Raw genomic sequence first — 19,125 nt, forward strand, 5'->3', positions numbered from 1 at the left:
CAGAGAGAGACAGAGCATGAACGGGGGAGGGGCAGAGAGAGAGGGAGACACAGAATCGGAAACAGGCTCCAGGCTCCGAGCCGTCAGCCCAGAGCCTGACGCGGGGCTCGAACTCACGGACCGCGAGATCGTGACCTGGCTGAAGTCGGACAACTGACTGCGCCACCCAGGCGCCCCAACCTCTCACTTTTTAAAGACAAATGGAATTAAAAAAAAAAATCTGTACTTTATGGGCCGCCTGGGTGGCTCAGTCGGTTAAGCATCTGACTCTTGATTTCGGCCCAGGTCATGATCTCATGGCTTGTGAGTTCGAGCCCTGTGTCGGGCTCTGTGCTGATAGTGCAGAGCCTGCTTGGGATTCTCTCTCTTTGTCCCTCCCCCAACATGCGTGTGCACGCATGTGCACACACACACTCTCTTTCTCTCTCTCAAAATATGTAAGTAAACTTTAAAAAAAAAATCTGAACTTTAAACTTTGATTGAACGAACCATCATCACCAACATGACTGTTTCCTGAACAACTAGGAAGGAACCACCAACTCACTGGTTAGGTTCTGACTTCTGAGAAATTCCAGAGTAAACGCATAGGTGAGAGCATCTTCAGTCGTCGCATGATGTAAGACCATTAAACACAACATTAAGTCTCTCTCGGGGAGATATGCTCTTTAGTCTAAACTGTGATTTAAACCTTCCTCTGGGCACCTGGGTGGCTCAGTTGGTTGAGCGTCTGACATTGGCTCAGGTCACGATCTCGTGGTTTGTGAGTTCGAGCCCCGTATCGGGTTCTCTACCGCCAGCGCAAAGCCTGCTTCAGATCCTCTGTTACCCTCTCTCTCTGCCGCTCTCCCGCTCATGCTCTTTCTTTCTATCTCAATCTCTCAAAAATAAACATTATAAACAAACAAGTCACTAAATAAATCATTAGCCTTTCTAGACATTTTCTTTTCTTCTAAATGTCCTCCAGCCCCAGAAACTTTCCTTTTAGTGAAAGAGTTCAGGTTAAAAAATCTTAAAAGGCCATACGTCATGAATTGTTACAGATGTGTCATACCAATATAAATGTGAATCACAGGGAAAGTGGGGTGTGGGGTATATGGGGCTGTCTGTACTATCTTTGCAATGTTTCAGTAAATCTAAAATGACTCTAAAGTCACTTATTTTAAAAAGCACGTATCTCTTATTAAGCACTTATTTAAATTTATTATAACCGGTCACTCATCTGCGAGTTTCTTAAGGGCGGACAGAGGCTCACCCATCCCTTCCCACAGGAAGTTGACCTAGGACCTGGAACACAGCAGACACTCACATGTGCTTGGATGAATGCAGAAAAACTGAAAACAGAACTCGTCAGACTCCTTTCCTCCTCATACCAAGCAGCTATATACCCCACCTGTCACTCAAACATGGAGAGTCTTACCTAAGAACCATAAAGCAAAAAGAAATTTGTAACTCTGTTTAAACAATGCAAAGCACTCCATCCCCTAATATTACCTAAGTTTGTTATTTTCTCTTAAGATTTATTTATTTTTGAGAGAGAGGGAGAGACAGAAAGAGCACGAGCGGGGGAGGGGAAGAGAGAGAAGGTAACACAGAATCCAAAGCAGGCTCCAGGCTCTGAGCTGTCGGCACAGAGCCTGACGTGGGGCTCGAACGCACGAACCGTGAGATCGTGACCTGAGCCGAAGTCAGACGCCTAACCAACTGCGCCACCCAGGCGCCCCATAAATTTGTTATTTTAAAAACATATTTTCAAAAGTCCCAGGTCTGTGATGATGCTAGAGGTCTGAGGTGGGGAAGGCGGGGGGGGGGGCGAATCGCAGTAACTGTAGGGATACCTGATTCAACAAGCCAATTTTAAAACAAATGACATCAGGGCCTTGCTAAGAGGGCACAGGAAATAAACGAGCTGGCAGTGAGCCACGTGGAAATGTCATCCCGGAGCCCCTCCTTGACTAAGAGGTGTGCTCCCAAAGGTGGTGGTGGGGACACAGGTGAACCAAGCACAATACCCCGGTTTGCTTCGTCCTTGTTGTGTGTCAGCTGCAGGATAAGAGTGCATAAAAATGCCCTGGAGGGTTGGGAATAGCACTCACATCTCGAGAAAGTCAGAGCTTCCTTGGTGGCAAGACAGCCGGGGAGAACACCTGCCCTCCAAGCCATGCTTTCGGAATCTGGATTTATGAGCCGGTCCTGATACGAAGCACAAGAGGAAAAAAAGCTAAAGATATTCCGGCGGGGTGGGGGGGGGGGGGCAGCAGGGCGCTAAGGAAAGAACACAAGACTTCAGAATCTGACCGACTGGGCTTGGTCGCCAGACGGACTACTTCCCGTTCCAAGTGCTTCCGCACCCTGGTCTGCAAACTTACACAACACCCACCCTGCCGGGCCGCCTAGTGGGAGCACCTAGTGGGAAATATCTATAGTATGGACATCTAGCTCAGGGGTTGCAAGCTACAGCCTGTGGGCCAAATCCAGCCTACTGCCTGTGAGCTAAGAATGGTTTTACGTTTCTAAATGACTTTTTCTCTTTTTTAAAAAGGAGACTATTTCATGACGCGTAAAAATTCTATTAAATCCACATTTCAATGTCCACAGATAAGTTTTATTAGAACTGGCCATGCCTGATTGTTTAGGCATTGTCTAGGGCTGCTTTGAAGCTTCAAGGGCAGAGCTGAGCAGCTGAGACAGACGGCGTGGGACCCACACAGCTGAGTTACTGACCGTCTAGGTCTTCCCAGACAAGGTTTACTAGCCTTTGGTCTAGCTCCATCCGAAGTCAAGGGAAGGTTCTTAGTAACTGTCCTTATCCTTCCTAGTCTTTCCCCCAGTGCAGTGGCTCTTACGGGGCAGGTGTTCACCACCTCCCCCCCGCCCCTTCAGGGGACATTTGGAGTCGACATGAGTGGAGGGGAAGGCACTACCGGCATCTAGTGGGTAAAGGCCAGGGACGCGAACACCCTATGGCACGCAGGACGGCCCCCTGCCTGTACACACACAACAAAGAGCGACCCAGCCCCACTGGCGACAGTGCCGACGTCGAGAGGCCCTTCCGGAAAGCCCAGAATGAGTTACGAGAAAGGAAAGAGGCGGACACTCAGTGTGCCGAGCGTGCTGGGTCAGGCAGCAAGGGACACGTTCACACCTCGCTTGTAGATAAGGAAACAGAGGCTCAGCCAGGGCTAGTCACTGGTCCATCATGATACGGCAACAGAGGAGCCGGAATCCATTGTCCCTCCTCTGCTTGCTCTCTGTCTCTCTCCCTCTCAAAAATGAATAAAGATCAAAGAGAGAGAGAGAGAGAGAGAGAGAGAGAGAGAGAGAGAGAGAAGGTATAATTCAAGCTGGGGTTTCAGGTGTCAGGGACACAGCATATACCAAGGATGGCACATTTAGGCAGCAGGCTGCCCTGCCCGGATGACCTCGATGGCTGGGAGGTACAGCGGGGCCTTTGGCATCGGGACAGCCCCGCCTATAAGGCATCTTGGGCATCATCAAGAAACCTGGATTTGGAGTCAGAGATCATGGGGAGCTTCTGAAGGGGCTGGGAAGCAGGAAAGTGACAGGCTAGCTCTGTGTCTTAGACAAATCACTCTGCTTGCATTATGTATGTCTGTAGCAATAAAGGACTAATAAGCCATGGTGGGGAAGGGGCATGTGTTAGACATATTGGGCCAGGGGACTCGACAGATGTCTCCAACCTCATGATCTGAGGGGGGCGGGGGGAAGGGGATGACAATGTTATCCTCTAGGGGCTATTAAATAAAATAGAGAAGATTGACAGGGGCTGTGTCCACTTTGGGGCACAGCGCAGTTAAAATAATTGGGAACTTTCAACTGGAGGCTCCTGGAATCCACTGGATGTCAGGCCCAAATCTCAGAAGTGAAGGCAAGGGGAGTGATGTGGGTTTTAAGTCCGTATATGTTAGAGAATACGTACTGGGGTCATCATGTGAAATGTTTTCGGCGGGGCACTTCCCACACAGCAGGAGTTGAGGGGCGGTGGCTAACGTCACTAGAGTCATTCCTGTGAACAGCCCCCCACGCCGCTCTAGGCGGACAGTGAGGCCACAGAAGTGAACGGCACAGCCAGCGGGAGCCCTCAGTCAGAAGAAAGTCAGCGGAAACCAACCGTTAAAGGACAAAGCCAAAAAGAGGAATGAAAAGCAAGAATTAAAGACATATGGGGAGAAACAAGAGAGAACAGGGTCTTGGGAGCCAAAGGAAAGTGAGAATTTCAAAGGAGGGTGAATCACTGTCAAGATAAGTAAGACACAGAGTGAAAGGAAGGGCTGGCTTTGGAAGTTGGGAGGCCACCTATGACCTTGGCAAGAACCGTGGTTGTGAGGAAGTGCTGGGAGGGGGGGCTGCTACTGGGGTGGGGGGTGGGAATGCGGGGGGTGGGGTGAACACCCTGCCCCCCACCCACGTGAGGAGAAGTCTCCCCAGGAGGGCTGACACAGATGGTTATTTGAAGGAGAAGCAAGGCTCCTTTCAATGTATGGAGCGGAATCTACTTCTGCCGTTTTAATTAGTTGCCATTTGATATTTGATATTTGAGACCCACAATATGCAAAGGGAAGCTTCGGTTGCACGTTCTAATCTGCTTGCCTTTCTATTTTCCATTCCACACACTATTTCCATACATTCGTTCTCATGTGAGCAGGCTGGTGGTTGGACATTTCCTGGAGCATTCAAAGGCTGGGCTCAACGCAGGTCATCTCCCGATCTGTCACATCTTGACATGCCTTCCCCGGGCTTCCTTTTTTCTTTCAAGACATGAAATTGGAGACGGGTCCCTAAAACACTTTGTACTTGTAGTATCACCTTCCATTGGTGTAGCGGGTTTTAGTTCCCCATGGGATTTTACAGCCATTGTTTCATCACGCTCATTCCTGTAACAGCCCTGAGACGGAGGGAAAGCAGACAGGCTTATCCTCATGTTATAGACCAAAATAACAGCGAGCAGACAAATAAAATGCCAGAAGCTCTCCAACGCGGGCAAGGTCACGTTCTTTCCCAGCCTCGTCTCTGTCAAGTAAATTATCAGTGGCAATGATGGCTTGGTGCTTCATTTGAAAAGGACCTAATAATATCCCATCCAGATATATTTCAATCACAGCGGGGAGAAGGAGGTGTGGAATGTAACAGTACTTCTGCCTAAATCAGCTCAGTCGGGTTGACCAGCACTCCAGCGCTTTCCAACAGTGCAAGGGTTCTAATCTTGTGTGCTCATGAGAATCCCCTAGGAGCACTTTATAAAAGGGAAGATGCCTGGGCCTTCCCCAAACTAAGCACACTCTCAGGAAAGACACTGGCTGAACAGAAAGATACAGGAGAGCAAAGAATAAAAGAGCAGGGCAGAAAAGCAAGAATCTAAACCCACAACTCCATATTCTCAGGTACGGCAGGCAGAGTTGTGTGGCAAAAATATTCATGAATGTAAGTTTTGCATACCTGAGGATATACTCTGTTAATGTGAAATGAAATGAGAATGAAAATGTCTAACATGAAGATGTGGGCAACCTGATGACAAGGAAAGACACACACATACACACCATTAGTCAGAATCCCTATTCTCCCAACAGGTACACGCATCTCCCTCGTGGAGAATTATGGCACGCGTGTACGAGCGTGTCGTAGGCGCCCTTTCTCATGCAGGCCCTTAGCGGTTAACTACCACACACGGGCACACATCGTAATGACAGAGCCATAAGGCTGATTTCACGAGTCCCGTGGCATTATGACAAAATGCGGTCCCCCAAATCTCTTAAGCCCCTATTCCCTTAAATAATGTCGGTAAGGCGGAGTCCTTTGAGTGTCCTACGCATGTGTCTACCACCTGCATGGTTCTAATCTGGAGGTACAATTGCAGAGGAGCTGAGACAGTCATCAAATAATAATGGTTTTCTCCGTTTTCTCTAAAGCTGGTGCGGGTGCCCCATAGTCATCGGGTCGTAAGCTTGGCCAGAAGCAGAAGACGCGCCGCCGTGCCTCGGGATGTCCGCCAGACGGCTGGCTGGCAGGAAGGATGAAGCTGGAGGTCAGAAACCAGACCCCACCTGAACTGGTCCATTCCAGTGGCGTGCCAAGAACACTCATCAGGTTTGGCTCTGATACGCACCCCAGGTAGGGTTGCCAGACAAGGGGCAGGGCACCAGTTAAACGTGTATCTCAATAAACAACAATACCCCAAATACTGCATGGGACAGATTGAAAAAAAAATTCTCTGTTTATCTGAAGTCCAAGTTTACGGGGATATTCTCTACTTTTATTTGCTACATTTGGCAACCCCCACCCCCCAATCAGGGAAAGCTTCCATAAGGGCTTCCACGCCCCAAGAAACTTTAGATGGTTCCATATTTTTGTATTATTAATTAGCACCTATAAATATTTTAAAGGCATACTTTCTGGTATAGTATGCTTCTCTTTTCTGCATCTATCATAACATCTCTAATTTTTCAGATTAATGACACAGTGAAATATTCTTTAACGTCTTAAGTTTTTCTTCCAGGAAACACCATCAATACCACCGCAAGTGACTTACCCGTTGCCTGTTAAATTTGCAACAGTTTCCATGAAACAGAAAAATCCAAAAGAGTAGATTTGGCATCTGGATCCTTTAACCAAACCTCCTACCTTTCCGATTGCTCACTTTCAACCAAAAGCTTCTTTAGAAAATAAATCAGTGATGTAAATCATATTATCATTACTCACATTAAGGGGGCCCACTGCAGCCCTTTCAGAAAGCCACAGAGGATTTTCACAATCTCAACTGTTCTTAAAAAAAAAAATCTGTTTTCTATTATGAAAAATAATCTAAAAATAGTTCCACATAACACAAGGACAAAGCCATCTGTGTGATCTCTCCAAAGAGCTCATATTTCTATAGATTTTTATCACTCTCCAACTGTTCCAACAAGTCCTGAAATTTAAGAAAGTCGCGTAGATTTGGCACCTAAAACTCATCGAAATATCAAACTTAATCGCTAATGGTTCAATTTTGTATTGTTCTTTTACATCATAGAAGGCTCAAATCAAATATGTATCAAAGTCAACAAAGCACAAAACTGCATTAAAACTCATTACAAACTTTTTAAAAAAGTCACATTAACATGTTTCTACCGATAATCGATAACATCAAAATGTTGATGAAATAGACATGAATACAGAAAAATACCCAGCCCTCGAGTAACACACACACAGAAACTGTACACCTGGACACGTTATCGCCTGTGTGTGTTTGAAAAGTAACTTTTAGCAGACGTAAACGACGCTGGGCCCCTCATCAAGACTGTCCCTCTACAAAATTTCACTCTGTAAGGATAAAGTCAACATTAAAACAAAGACAAAGCTTGGACCAAAGAAAATAAGGGCAGTTGACGTGATTTTCAAACTTCAGCCATCACACAGTCGAGAAAACGAGAAGACACAAGACAACTGACCTTTGAGTGGATGCTCTCCGTGGGGTCCCAGAGGGCTCCGTTCAAGACAGAGACCTGAACTATTTCGTAAGCTGCTCCCCGGCCCCTTCTTCCGGCCTGCTGGATGGAAGGTGCTGATTTGCTTCCTGGGTTCACCCCTGCGTCAGAAAGAAAACAGCCCCATTCTTCATTCTTGTCAGGAAGAGTTTGACATCAGAAACTCATGACATAAACAACTCCACAAAAATATCCAGAAGTTGAAGGAGACCAAAGAAACAGCATTCTCTATTAAGTCACGGTCAGTGTTGCAGGTGATGAATTCTCTGTCAATCTGACCAAACGACGTCGTGACTCAAACGAAAGCTCATTTTCCCCTCCAAGTCCTATGGCACGTGCTGGGTGATAATCAAAGTCAAAGTATATATAATTCTGTCCTTCCACAAGCAACCAAAACACAGCAAGTAGTGACTTTTTAAATGATGAATGAATGCTTTGCTTAAGACCAGCTCTCCATTAAACATCTCAAGGCTTTAGCTGTATTAAGACTAAAGCCATTTACTTAAGTCCCAGTGAATCAGCTCAACCCAATGCCGAGTCTCCTCTCTGTACTTACGGAGGCTAATTTTATATGCTTCAGTGAGTGATTCTATAGACAAAATTAATTTGCCAGTTCAGACTGACGAGACTGGTTTATGTAAAAAAAAAAAAATTAAGTCATTCAATAAACTATTATATGATCTTATTTCTTGGGGTCCTGTCGAACCAGTTAATGTCCCGACACAGGTTCAATTTAGCGCCATATCCATAAACAATCCTAATGGAAAGTATAACATTTTTTCTCTTCTGGAGTGTGTATCACTTTCTTAACAAGTACGGTAATTTCTCTGGGCTCACTCTCCGATGAGGTCACAATCCTGCTATGTGGTGCAACCACAGTCTATCCCTCACGGTAAAGGATGGGAGCAGATTCCCTCACATGTTATTCCCATTTCTTCAACCAGGACTCATAATTTTCAGACCTGAGTCATAATAGCACTGTTTTAAGTTACTAAGGAGTTCACATTTATTGGGCACAAATGGTATTGAAATTTTAATCCTAGACATTTTACAGTTCCCCAAATACTTTTAAATCCACACCATTTTATCATTCTCAATGTGGAAGCCTGCAGTTATATTCAGGTTACAAAAGGATTACTACTTGAGTATTAACTGTCTGACACAGCCGATCGGGAAGATTCTCAAGCTGCTCACAAGGCATTTAAAACTCCCACTGGTTGAGGGACCACAGGAACAGGGATGAGCCAAAAGTTGGGGAGATGGCCAGCGGCAGAGGAAGTGAGTGGGCCTGGTGGCCACAAGCAGTGTGTGGCGGGGAGAGGACCATGAGCCACGTGAACAAGAAGAGGAAATCATGTGGTGCTCAGGGCTGAGAGGAGCTGAGTTTTTGGGGATGAACCCGCATTCAAGTGATGAGGGTTCTGGCCATGCACCCAGAGGGGCCCACTCCAGGTGGTGACATCTGTGGATACTGGTGGAGGGCTGGATGGAAGTGGAAAGAATTGCTACCCAAAGGGAAGATTCCAGAATCCCTTCTCCTGACTGCAGAGGGGGCAGCCATTGGCAGCATAGAGACTGTGCATAAATGACCCTCGCCCACCAGCTTGATTTCATGCCTTTCGATGTACTCCCTGGCAGTGTCACGTCACTACAAGTAGGGGCTTGGGGATGAGACATACCCAAGCACCTGTACTGACCCTTCCATGTTATCAGCTGTGGGTCTCTGGTCCAGTTGTTTGCCCACTTGTTGGCTCGTTCACTCACTCGCTCATTCAACAACTGTTTAATCCCTGCCTACCTTCTGATGGGCACTCTGATGTCTCCCATTCAAAAAGCCCATTGTTTCTGATTTGGCCCAATATGCCCTAATGTCACCTAGAGTCAGTCCCTCTGCCTATCCTGGCGGGACCTTCATTTCATAAATGTAGCTTCACCCCGGAAGACTCAGTTCTCTATCCCGTGCATCTAAGAGAGGGACATGAATACGTGTTCTCGTATTGAAAGCAAGATGAACAGACAAGACCATTTCAGAGAGCAGGCAGGTCAAAGAAGGCACAGGGCTACAGGGGCTCTGTGTAATCCCTATGCCACTCCTGCAAATCTGCAATGGTTTCCAAATAGAAGGGAATAAGAAAACATGAGGTGATGGTAGAGCGGTGGGGAGGCCTACTCTTGATGGATAGGCCAGGAAAGATCGTTATTTGTTGGATGCATATAAGCCCAGCCGTGAAGATGAGAATATTCCAGGCCCACACAGAGCCATGGGAAGAACAAGTCCACAGAGGCACATCAAGTTCTCTCCCTTTCCATAAAATGAGGCAGAGCGTGGCGAGGCTAGAAGGAGAAAATACACGTGAAGCATAGAGAACGTCATCCACTGGTGACATCGACATCACTCTCTGAGCCTTGCCAGGACCCAGATCTCTTGCTCTGGACCCTCGGCGGGATTCCCGAGTTGGAATTTACTTGAAAGTGTGTGTTAATCTAGTTATATAGCTCCTGCTGAACCAGACTACAGAGTGCAATTAGCTGAATTTATCTTAAGAGAGAGGTGTATTAATTTGAATTGGACTAAGAAAGCTTTGAAATACCAGCAATTATGGAATAAAAATGGGAAATCTGTCTGAACTTTCCCCTAAACTGATGAAAGCCATGCCACATGCCAAAAGTCACTGTGGCCGTTACGTTAATCTTTTGAAAACTCGGGCAAAACTGTTAAGAAAGTGATTGCAAGCATCGAAACATTTTCTCTACAAAAGCAAAACAATTTGATTAGAAGCTACTCCAGGCAGTTAAATTTCCAACCCAAGTGAGTGGTTCACTTGAGTAGTCAGTCACAAATCTGGTTGTCCAAGGGCTCGTTAAATCCAAAACAGGAGTTCTGCCTCACCCGCCACCCACCACCCAGCCACAGTGGGGAAGACCGGATGCTTTCCAGGGTATTCCAGCCACACTGCACAAAGACCTGGAAGAGATCTTCGCCCAGCCCCAGACACTTGGATGACAGTCTTTGTGTGTGATAGAACGCCCTTGAGAAGCCATACGTCTGGGAAGGAAGGAGACGGCGCCACACAGCCCAGGTCTCCTGGGTGAATCGTTCGCGAAAGTTGGCCAGCAGGGGAGCAGGAGGGGAGCAAGTCCACACCCTTGATTTGGGGGAAGCTGGGGAACCTTGTGGGGCCTCCTAGTTGGTAATCACGCTGAAGCTGCACAAACCAAACACGGGAACATTCTCAGTCCTCTGCACCTCTTTCCTCCGAGACCCTTGGTAGCAGAGAAAGAGTTATCTACTCTCCTGAAGGCAAAATGTTCCAACCACCAAACACTTCCCTTTTCACCTACATACTCCATCATCTTAATCCAAAAGAAGTCCTTTTTGGCTGAACCGTTTTCGTCTACGAGGCTCTATTTCTAAATATTCCGAGGAGAATTTAGAGGCAGGCTCTGCCGGCACTAGGAGAATGTTGTGCAACCTTTTTAAGAAATTGAGTAACGGCACTGTTTGCTGTGCATGGTATTTATTGTCTATGCACATGGATAATGAAGCCCTCCCTCCGCTTTTTAATTGGTTGCACAATATCCCCCCAGCAGTATCTGTAGGCAGAAGACCGTTTCTTATGAGCTTTGCTTATGTATTTATACACTGCTCTTTCTTTTAGACGATGCAAATAAAAATTTTATTTGTGCTGCATGGATAGACAGAATAAATTATACACAGCTGTGAGATATCAGAATGTATTTTATGGAGTGATCTTGTTGACAAACCATAAAAGCAGGTCCTGAACGATGTGTACATTCGAGTCCTAGAAACCCAGGGGAAAAAAAATAGGACCTTATAAAATAGACAGTTTGCATACATTTTGTTTTTCCTAATATTTAGGCATCAACAAAACTCGGTTGCCTAGATAAAAAAATAGGAATAGCTTACAGTGAGGAGGGACTTTTGGCTTTTTGTCTATTGGGTGACCAGACACACTGCTGGCCAGTTTGATAAAATGGCCAGTTTTCCTTGGTCTCGTGGTGGAAAAAAAGGATATTAGATAGTTTGGTTCCTCACACAATTATCTTCTGCAATAACACGTGTGTTTGCTTTGCTTGTGTCCTCATCTGAGGTTTTCATCTTCAGACCTGACTGTGGCCGGTCAAGAGGGGACGTAGAAGACCCGATTCGGCCGGCAAGAAAGAATCTTCACAGGGATGGGTTCTAAGGTCTTGGAAAAAAACCAGTAATGAAGACCACCCCCCCACACACCCCCCGCCCGCAAAGTGACTTTGGATCTCTCCCCACCATGTGAGTCACCCAGAGCCTGGCTGCCCATGGCTCAGCCTCCTTTGCCTGCTTTGCTAAGGGAACAACTTTCCAATGGCCAACCAAGGGCTTCAGCTCCATAGAGGTGGAGACAGAGGCGGAGTTATGAGACAGAGAACAGCCATCTTGGAGCAGCAAAATCCGGCCCTGCGCTTGAGTTCTCACACCTCTGCTCTCCAGGCCTGCCCCTGAAGTCCTGTCTGCCCTCTGCAGGATGGGAAGCACATTCTCTCCCTTCTGGATTCTCACAGGGTTGAGGAAGCTCAATGCAGTCAAAGAGCTTTCAAAAAAGCTTATTGCATGAAGTCAGTTTAGGATGTCCAAATCCACGTTTCTAGACTTCCAGACGGTGTCTGACCAAACCACACTGACGGCACGAAAATGACCGTGGGCTATCGATCGTTAGAAAATGCCGGTTTTAGGAACTGGTGGGGATCCGCTCAGGCTGCCCCTGGGCCGCTGGGGAGGCAAACTCAGATGAGATTGCTAGTCAAGGTAAACCTTAAACATCACACCTGGAGTTCTGCCTTTCCCCTACGTGGACCTAAGAGAGAAGAATTGATCTGAGGCACTAAAAATAGGATTAAGATAAATATTCTTTTGAAAATCTAGCTGGGGGTGGGTGGGGTGGGGCAGAGAAAGGTCGAGGTGGCCATTACGAGCTGCGTAACAATCTGGGGACATGGGCTTAGGAAACTCGTAATGCATTTTCCTCAGCCCCAAATATGTGAGAGTTAAAAAAAAATTTATAGACCTGACTGAAGTGCTCCTTGCTGCAGGCAAATACAGTGGCAACATTCCCATAAAGCACAAATATATTTCCTTGGTTCAGATCCCTATCTGCAGCCTTACCGAATAATACTGTCACTCTTGCGTTTCATCTACAGACTCCCTGGATGGAAATTAGGAATGTGATTTTAAACCTGTTTTTCCCCAAGTTTATTTTATTTTTATTTGGGGGGAGGAAGAGAGACAAGAGAGGGAGAGAGAGAGAATCCCAAGCAGGCTCGACGCTGTCAGCGTGGAGCCCGATGCAGGGCTCAAACCCACAAACCGGGAGATCATGACCCGAGCTAAAACTGAAAGTTGGATGCTTAACTGACTAAGCCATCCAGGTGCCCCAGGAATGTGATTTTAAAACGACAGCCCAGGGATGCTCAAAAGAACCATGGCAAAAGTCAATCTGAAAAGAGTAATTTTAGATTTTAAGAATTTCAGGGAAAACCTGAAAAAGCTACTTTAGCCAGAGGATCAAGGGCAAATAAACAGTCCCGTCATGTTGGTGGCATATACGTTTCATAAGATGTGATAAAAATGACACTTTACCTCTGTAGTCTTGCTCTCCCAGACCCATGACCCCAGTCTGACCTGAGACACATGCCAAAAAAGGTGCATCCTACGATATACGTAACCAGCACACCCCGAAACTGTCCAGGTCATCAAAGACAAGCACTCTAAGAAACCTTCACAGCCAGGAGGAGCCCAAGGAGGCAGGATGACTAAATGTCATCTGGGGCCACATGCTGGGTGGGATGGAGAAACAGAAAAGGACGTGAGATAAAAAGTAAGGAAATCTGAAGGAAGTACGAAGTTCAGCTGAAAAGCTATCAATTTTGGTTCATTAGTTGTAACAAAGGTACAATTTTAACATAAGATGTTTATAACGGGAACGTGGAGGTGGGGAAGGTGTAAACAATCTACACGATCTTCTCCATTTTCCTACAAATCTAAAACTGTCCTTTAAAATAAAGTCTACTGGGGCGCCTGGGTGGCTCAATAGGTTGAGCATCCATCCGACTCCTGATTTTGGCTCAGGTCACGATCCCCAGGGTCATGGGATCGAGCCCTTCGTTAGGCTCTGCAGTGAGCGTGGAGCCTGCTTGGGATTCTCTCTCTCTCTCTCTCTCTCTCTCTCTCTCTCTCTCCCCCTCTGCCCCTCCTCTCCGCTTGCTCTCTCTCTAAACATTAAAAAAAAATTAGATATGTAAAATAAAATCAAGTCTACTATGTATCATTTTTAAAACTTAATACGAATCTCGCAGGACTAATGTCCTTCTGGAGAAATTCAGTATCAGAAGTTCAGAGACGCCTGGTCACCACAGAGGGCTCCAAACACCGCTGACCAGAGTGCTTGCCCTTGACTGTTACATTGCGTTCAGGCAGAAGACGAGGCAGCCACAGTCAAGTGAAAAGCATCAAGTAATTGACAAGGTCTCCTGGAGTATGAAAAGGCAGAGGGCTGTGCAGAAGCAGTTGATCCTCAAGCAATTGAAAGGCCATCACAGGCCACACACGCATGACCTTGGGCAAGTGTCCCCTGCTCGACACTCAGATTCTTTGTGTGTCCGGGAGGCGATGGGACCATCGCCCACCACAGAAGGCTGGCAAAAGGACCAAGTGAGATCACAGATGCAAAGTGTACATGGGTGTCATTTAGCTTAGTTTTTGTTTGTGTTAAAATCAGTGTTTGGAAAGAAATAAGCCAAAATGCTCTTTCAGGTTTTTTCTGGGTGTTGGGGCTATGAATTCGCTGTTTTTCTTCTTTATGTTTTTGTGTGTATCTCTGATTTTTCTGTAGTCAGCACATATTACTTTTATGATGGATAAACTTTTATGATGAATAAAAAATCAACTTAAAAACATCAATCATTCAGACTCATGACAACAAACCGACTGTTTGCACATTTTACTTTCTTACCAGCTTTCCTGGCATCACAGATACACAGACTTAGGCATGCCAGCCTTAGGCAGCCCATTTGGAAATAAAAGCAACCAAGCACTAGGGAACAATTACAATTTTGAAAAGATGTTTTATACGTCATTTCAAAACCCAAAGAAAGCTGGTTATAGCTTCCCATAAATGCTTCAAATGAATTCATACCCAAAGCATCCGTTGTCTCTACTACACAGAAAAATGATTCTTCATGCCCATAGTGTCTCCCTTCCGTGGGGAGCAAAATCATTTACAACATTAACTTCTTTTTATACCCTTTGCTGGTCAGTGGAAGCTAATGGAAGGACCATTTTACAAACGGTCAGGCTGAACGACACGATTATTCTTAATGCTGCCTCACAACAAATGGCAGAATTAATGGCAAAACCCAAGCCCTTTGCATTTCCAATACATTCATTCACTTTGCCCTTCACCCCAGGGACAGATATGTGCTGCAGGAATTCATTTGATTACTTTTGGGGGCTGGGATGGAGTCAGAATTTTCCCAAATTTACTTTGCAAGAAATGATCTAAACGGAAACAAATGGAACCAATGGTTACAATCCACACTCTAGAAGCCATTTTTGAAAGTTAACAGCAAAACGGACAAAAGTGAAAATGAGTTTATTCCACCCACTATCGTAAACTTAGCAAATGGAAGTGTGCCACAGTGAGGGAGCAGTCACCTTACATCTCTGCTAAAAGTTCTGTCCCATCTGAGGGCTCTTTCTCATATCCTTGCTGCACCATTGGTCACCACGGACCATCTTCTGCTAGCATAGACACTGACTCGGCAGCCCCCGAGTGCTCTCTGACCAGGTCTTGCCTTGCTCCACTCATCCCCCCATTTCTCCAGCCTTCCTCTCTCCCTGGGGGCCTTGGACAGCCCCCAAGTCACAGCTCTGGGCCATCTTCCCTCTCTACTCTGTCCCCCACAGCACTCATTAATGTTAAGCTGATGTTGCCCAAATCAATATTTTCCCATCCGACCAACTCAGCCAAGTGCAGTCTGTAATTTTAATTCCTGTGTCTGATCGCCATCACCTTCTCAAATTTGGCACGTTTCAAAAGCAAAGCTTTCCTACCCTACGACCCAGCATTTGCTCTACTAGGAACTTACCCACAGGATACAAAAATACTGATTCAAAGGGGCACGTGCACCCCAATGTTTATAGCAGCGCTATCAAAAAATAGCCAAATTATGGAAAGAGACCAAATGTCCACCGACTGATAAATGGATAAAGAAGATGTGGTGTATATACATCAGAGTACTACTCGGCTATGAAAAAGAATGAAATCTTGACATCTGCAACAACGTGGATGGAACTAGAGTGTGTTATGCTAAGTGAAGTAAGTCATGCAAGAGAGAGACAGTTACCATATGACTGCACTCCTATGGGGAACTGAGAAACTCAACAGATGAACAGAGGGGAAGGGAAGGAAAAATCAGATAAAAACGGGGAAGGGGCAAACCCTAAGAGACTCTTAAATATAGAGAACAGATTGAGGGTTGCTGGAGGGGAGGTGGGGAGGGGGATGGGCTAATGGGTGACGGGCATTAAGGAGGGCACCTGCTGGGATGAGCACTGGGGGTCATATGTAAGAGATGAATTACTGGGTTCTACCACTGAAGCCACAATTACACTGTATGTTAACTAACTTGAATTTAAACTAAAAAAAAAAAAAAAAATCAAAGATTGCATTCCATTCCCCAGTCAGAAAACAAGGCATTCTGTGTCACACGTCTTGCCAATGCTACCACCATTCAGTGACCCTTAAGTCTCATGGTCACATGGCCGGGTGATCTGACACAGCCCTTTCTTATGACCCTCAGTCAACAACAAATCCAAGGAGCTTCTTTGTGCTTTTTCTCTCTTCGTCTTCTAAAAACTTTCCCACTTCTTAATTGAATCCTTCTTGGTAGCCTCATCACCTGCAGGTCTCCCTCTTCCGATCTTAGAGGAGGGGGACACTTGAGAAGAGCAAAACTCTACAGCATGGTCATCCACCAAGCGCTATCTGAGCCCAATGGGAAGGCATTTTAGAGTTTTTAAGCAGAGTAAATAATTCGCATCGGAAACATTCACGACGCGAGAACGGAGAGCGTGAGGGCTGGCGAAGAACAGACGACCGAGAACCATTCACAGGACAAAGAGGCGCGTTGAGCTGCAGGTGACAATAAGCACTTATCGATCACAAGGGTGAATGCTAACTGAGCTGCTACGCACCAAGCCCCACACGAACCCTTTAAAGTTTGGCGTGTTTAAACGGCACAACACCCTCTGATGCTTACTGTTGTTTGATACGTGAGAAAACAGGCAGAGAGAAATTAAGCCCCACGGTCAAACACATCGTGAAGCCAGGAGGTCACCCGCACAGCCACGTTCTAGGATCCGTGCTCCACACGTTAACAATCGCTCCGGCCTAGAAACACTCGGAATGAGTTCAACTCCTTCCTGCGTCCTAAAGCTCCAACCCTGATCCCTCCATGTTGCTCACTCTGTTGCGACCACACCGACCACCTTTCTACCACCTCCATGCGCCCGGCTAAGTCGTACCTCGTGTGTTTTCCATTTGCTGCTCCCTCTGCTGAACACGCCAGCCCCGAAGCCTGTGCTTCGGCCCCAGATCTCATTACCCGTGTCTCAGCTCAAACGTTACCACTTCAGAGAGGCTTCCTCCCGACCCAAGATCTTCTGCAGACCATCATTCTATGTTTTCCTTTCCCACAACTGTTAAGTACCTAAACTTGTTTTATTTATTTATCCTTTTGTTCTGCCCTCACCTCCTCGACCCCCAATCTAAAACCTCGAGAGGCTGGGCGCCTGGGTGGCTCGGTCTTAGGTTAAGTGTCTGGCTCTTGGCTTTGGCTCGGGTCACCATCTCACGGTTCACGGGTTCGAGCCCTGCATCAGGCTCGGTGCTGACAGCAAGGAGGCTGCTTGGAATCCTCTGTTTCCCCCTCCCTCTGCCCTTCCCCTGCTTGTATTCTATCCCTCTCAAAATAAATAAGTAAGTAAATATTAAAAAAAAAACAAACCTTCAAGAGGTAGGTGCCTGGTTTGTCAAATTCACTCCCACGTCCATGTGCAGACAGGTAGTTATTTCATGGATTATCATCAAACAAATGAAAAGTTCCCACAGCCTTACTGTGATCCTAATGACAAAGGGGAGGGGGCCAGGTCCTGGTTCTAATCTCGGAGGTTCTGACAGGCGGTGTTGAGCTCACCCAGCAATGTCCAGGCCACTGCAGGTCAATGCACAGAACCAAACCCACATATGTCTTATTTATAAGCCAGAATTCAAATTTACTTATTTATAAGGAGAAAGAACTGGCAAGTCAACGCGAATCCCCATCTGAGGCATTTTGCTCATGATCTTCCCAGCAGGAGATCTTCCCGGAAAAGCAAAATTAAGATCAGAACAGAGAACTGAGGGACCGTAACAGAAACTGTGATCACGAGAGCCTGATGTTTCCTTCTCTCCTCAAGAGTGTGCACCTGCCATCGAGCCAGGGGAGAGCTGTCCCTCAGCAAGTGTGCCGAACACCAAAAATAAGCAAGCACAGGCTGATTATCCGAATGGGACGCTATCGACTCTAGCCGTTCTCGAAGGCTGGCTCTCGAACACTTACTAACTCACAATGTAGTTGACCCTTCTCCCACCATTTGAAACACTTCATCTTTTTTCATGAGAAAAAAAAAAGCACTTCGAGTTTTAACTCAGGTAATGGTTTATAGACCTGAAACCCCACGTGTGTTCATGAGAAAATATGTTCAGAATTCCAAAATGCGACACCGGGGGCACAGCCTATGCCTCGTGCCCCTACTACAAGAACTTTTCCTCCCCCTCCTCCGTCTGCTGGACACTCAACCGTAGGGACTCCTGTGGCTCAGGCAGTTTGGGGGTGGGGAATGCGCAAGACTGGGAGTCCTGTGCCTGGAGGAAGTAAGGACGGGAGATGGGTGGGAATCAGCCAAGGAATTCCTGCCCAAATCCCAATGACCAAGGCAAAAGCGTGGCTATCGGGAGGCAGGCGCAGACGGTATTTTTACAACTTTTCATCTTCCAGTTGTTGATTTTGCCCGTTGAATTTGAGGGACCCAAATGGGAATCCTAATCTAAATGGTCAAACAGGATAAACAAAACTATTATAAGACAGGGTCAGAGCCCTGAGTTCGGGCAAGTTTTAATTCCATGCAATTTGATAAATATTTAGTAGGCATACAGAAATGACTTAGGAGCATTTTTAACCGTTTCAATTAGAAACCCTTCTGTTCTCAGTTTTTGAAACTGAACAATGTGCTTAGTTATCTTTAAATCCTGGCCTCATCTTACACAGAGAAAGCCAAAAAAGCAAAGAGAATTGTCCAGTTTAGGAACTTTTAAACAATTTCCTCCCAGTAATACCTACCCATCTTTAGTCTGATCTATTCCCACAAGACGACAGAACTGGCCAATCTCTCGTAAGGGCCAACAAGTATCTTACCGCAGCGAGTGCCTTTGTGGGTGAGTGCCATTGCGCTGGTTTAAAATTCATACTAATGTTGCATTAATTGTTCTAAATGGACTTTTGCCCCTCTATAAAATCAGCACTTATCCACCACCCACGTGGCGTATCCTCT

The 19,125-nt window shown here is 46.2% G+C and overlaps 1 protein-coding gene across 1 annotated transcript in view; it reads right to left on the reverse strand.

Moving 5' to 3' along the window:
• ADAM12 (ADAM metallopeptidase domain 12) overlaps positions 1-8,410 on the reverse strand; it is a 299,802-nt gene extending 291,392 nt beyond the window's left edge. Inside the window, exons 1-2 of the mRNA XM_040486933.1 lie at positions 8,398-8,410; positions 7,443-7,579 (exon numbers count right to left, since the gene is read on the reverse strand). Coding sequence (XP_040342867.1) covers positions 7,443-7,579; positions 8,398-8,410 — 150 coding nt within the window. The remainder of the gene's footprint in view (positions 1-7,442; positions 7,580-8,397) is intronic.
• Between the last annotated feature and the right edge of the window lie 10,715 nt (positions 8,411-19,125).

Source organism: Herpailurus yagouaroundi, unplaced genomic scaffold (genome assembly GCF_014898765.1).
Source record: "Herpailurus yagouaroundi ecotype Mexico unplaced genomic scaffold, PumYag 163, whole genome shotgun sequence".
Classification (NCBI taxonomy): Eukaryota; Metazoa; Chordata; class Mammalia; order Carnivora; family Felidae; genus Herpailurus; species Herpailurus yagouaroundi.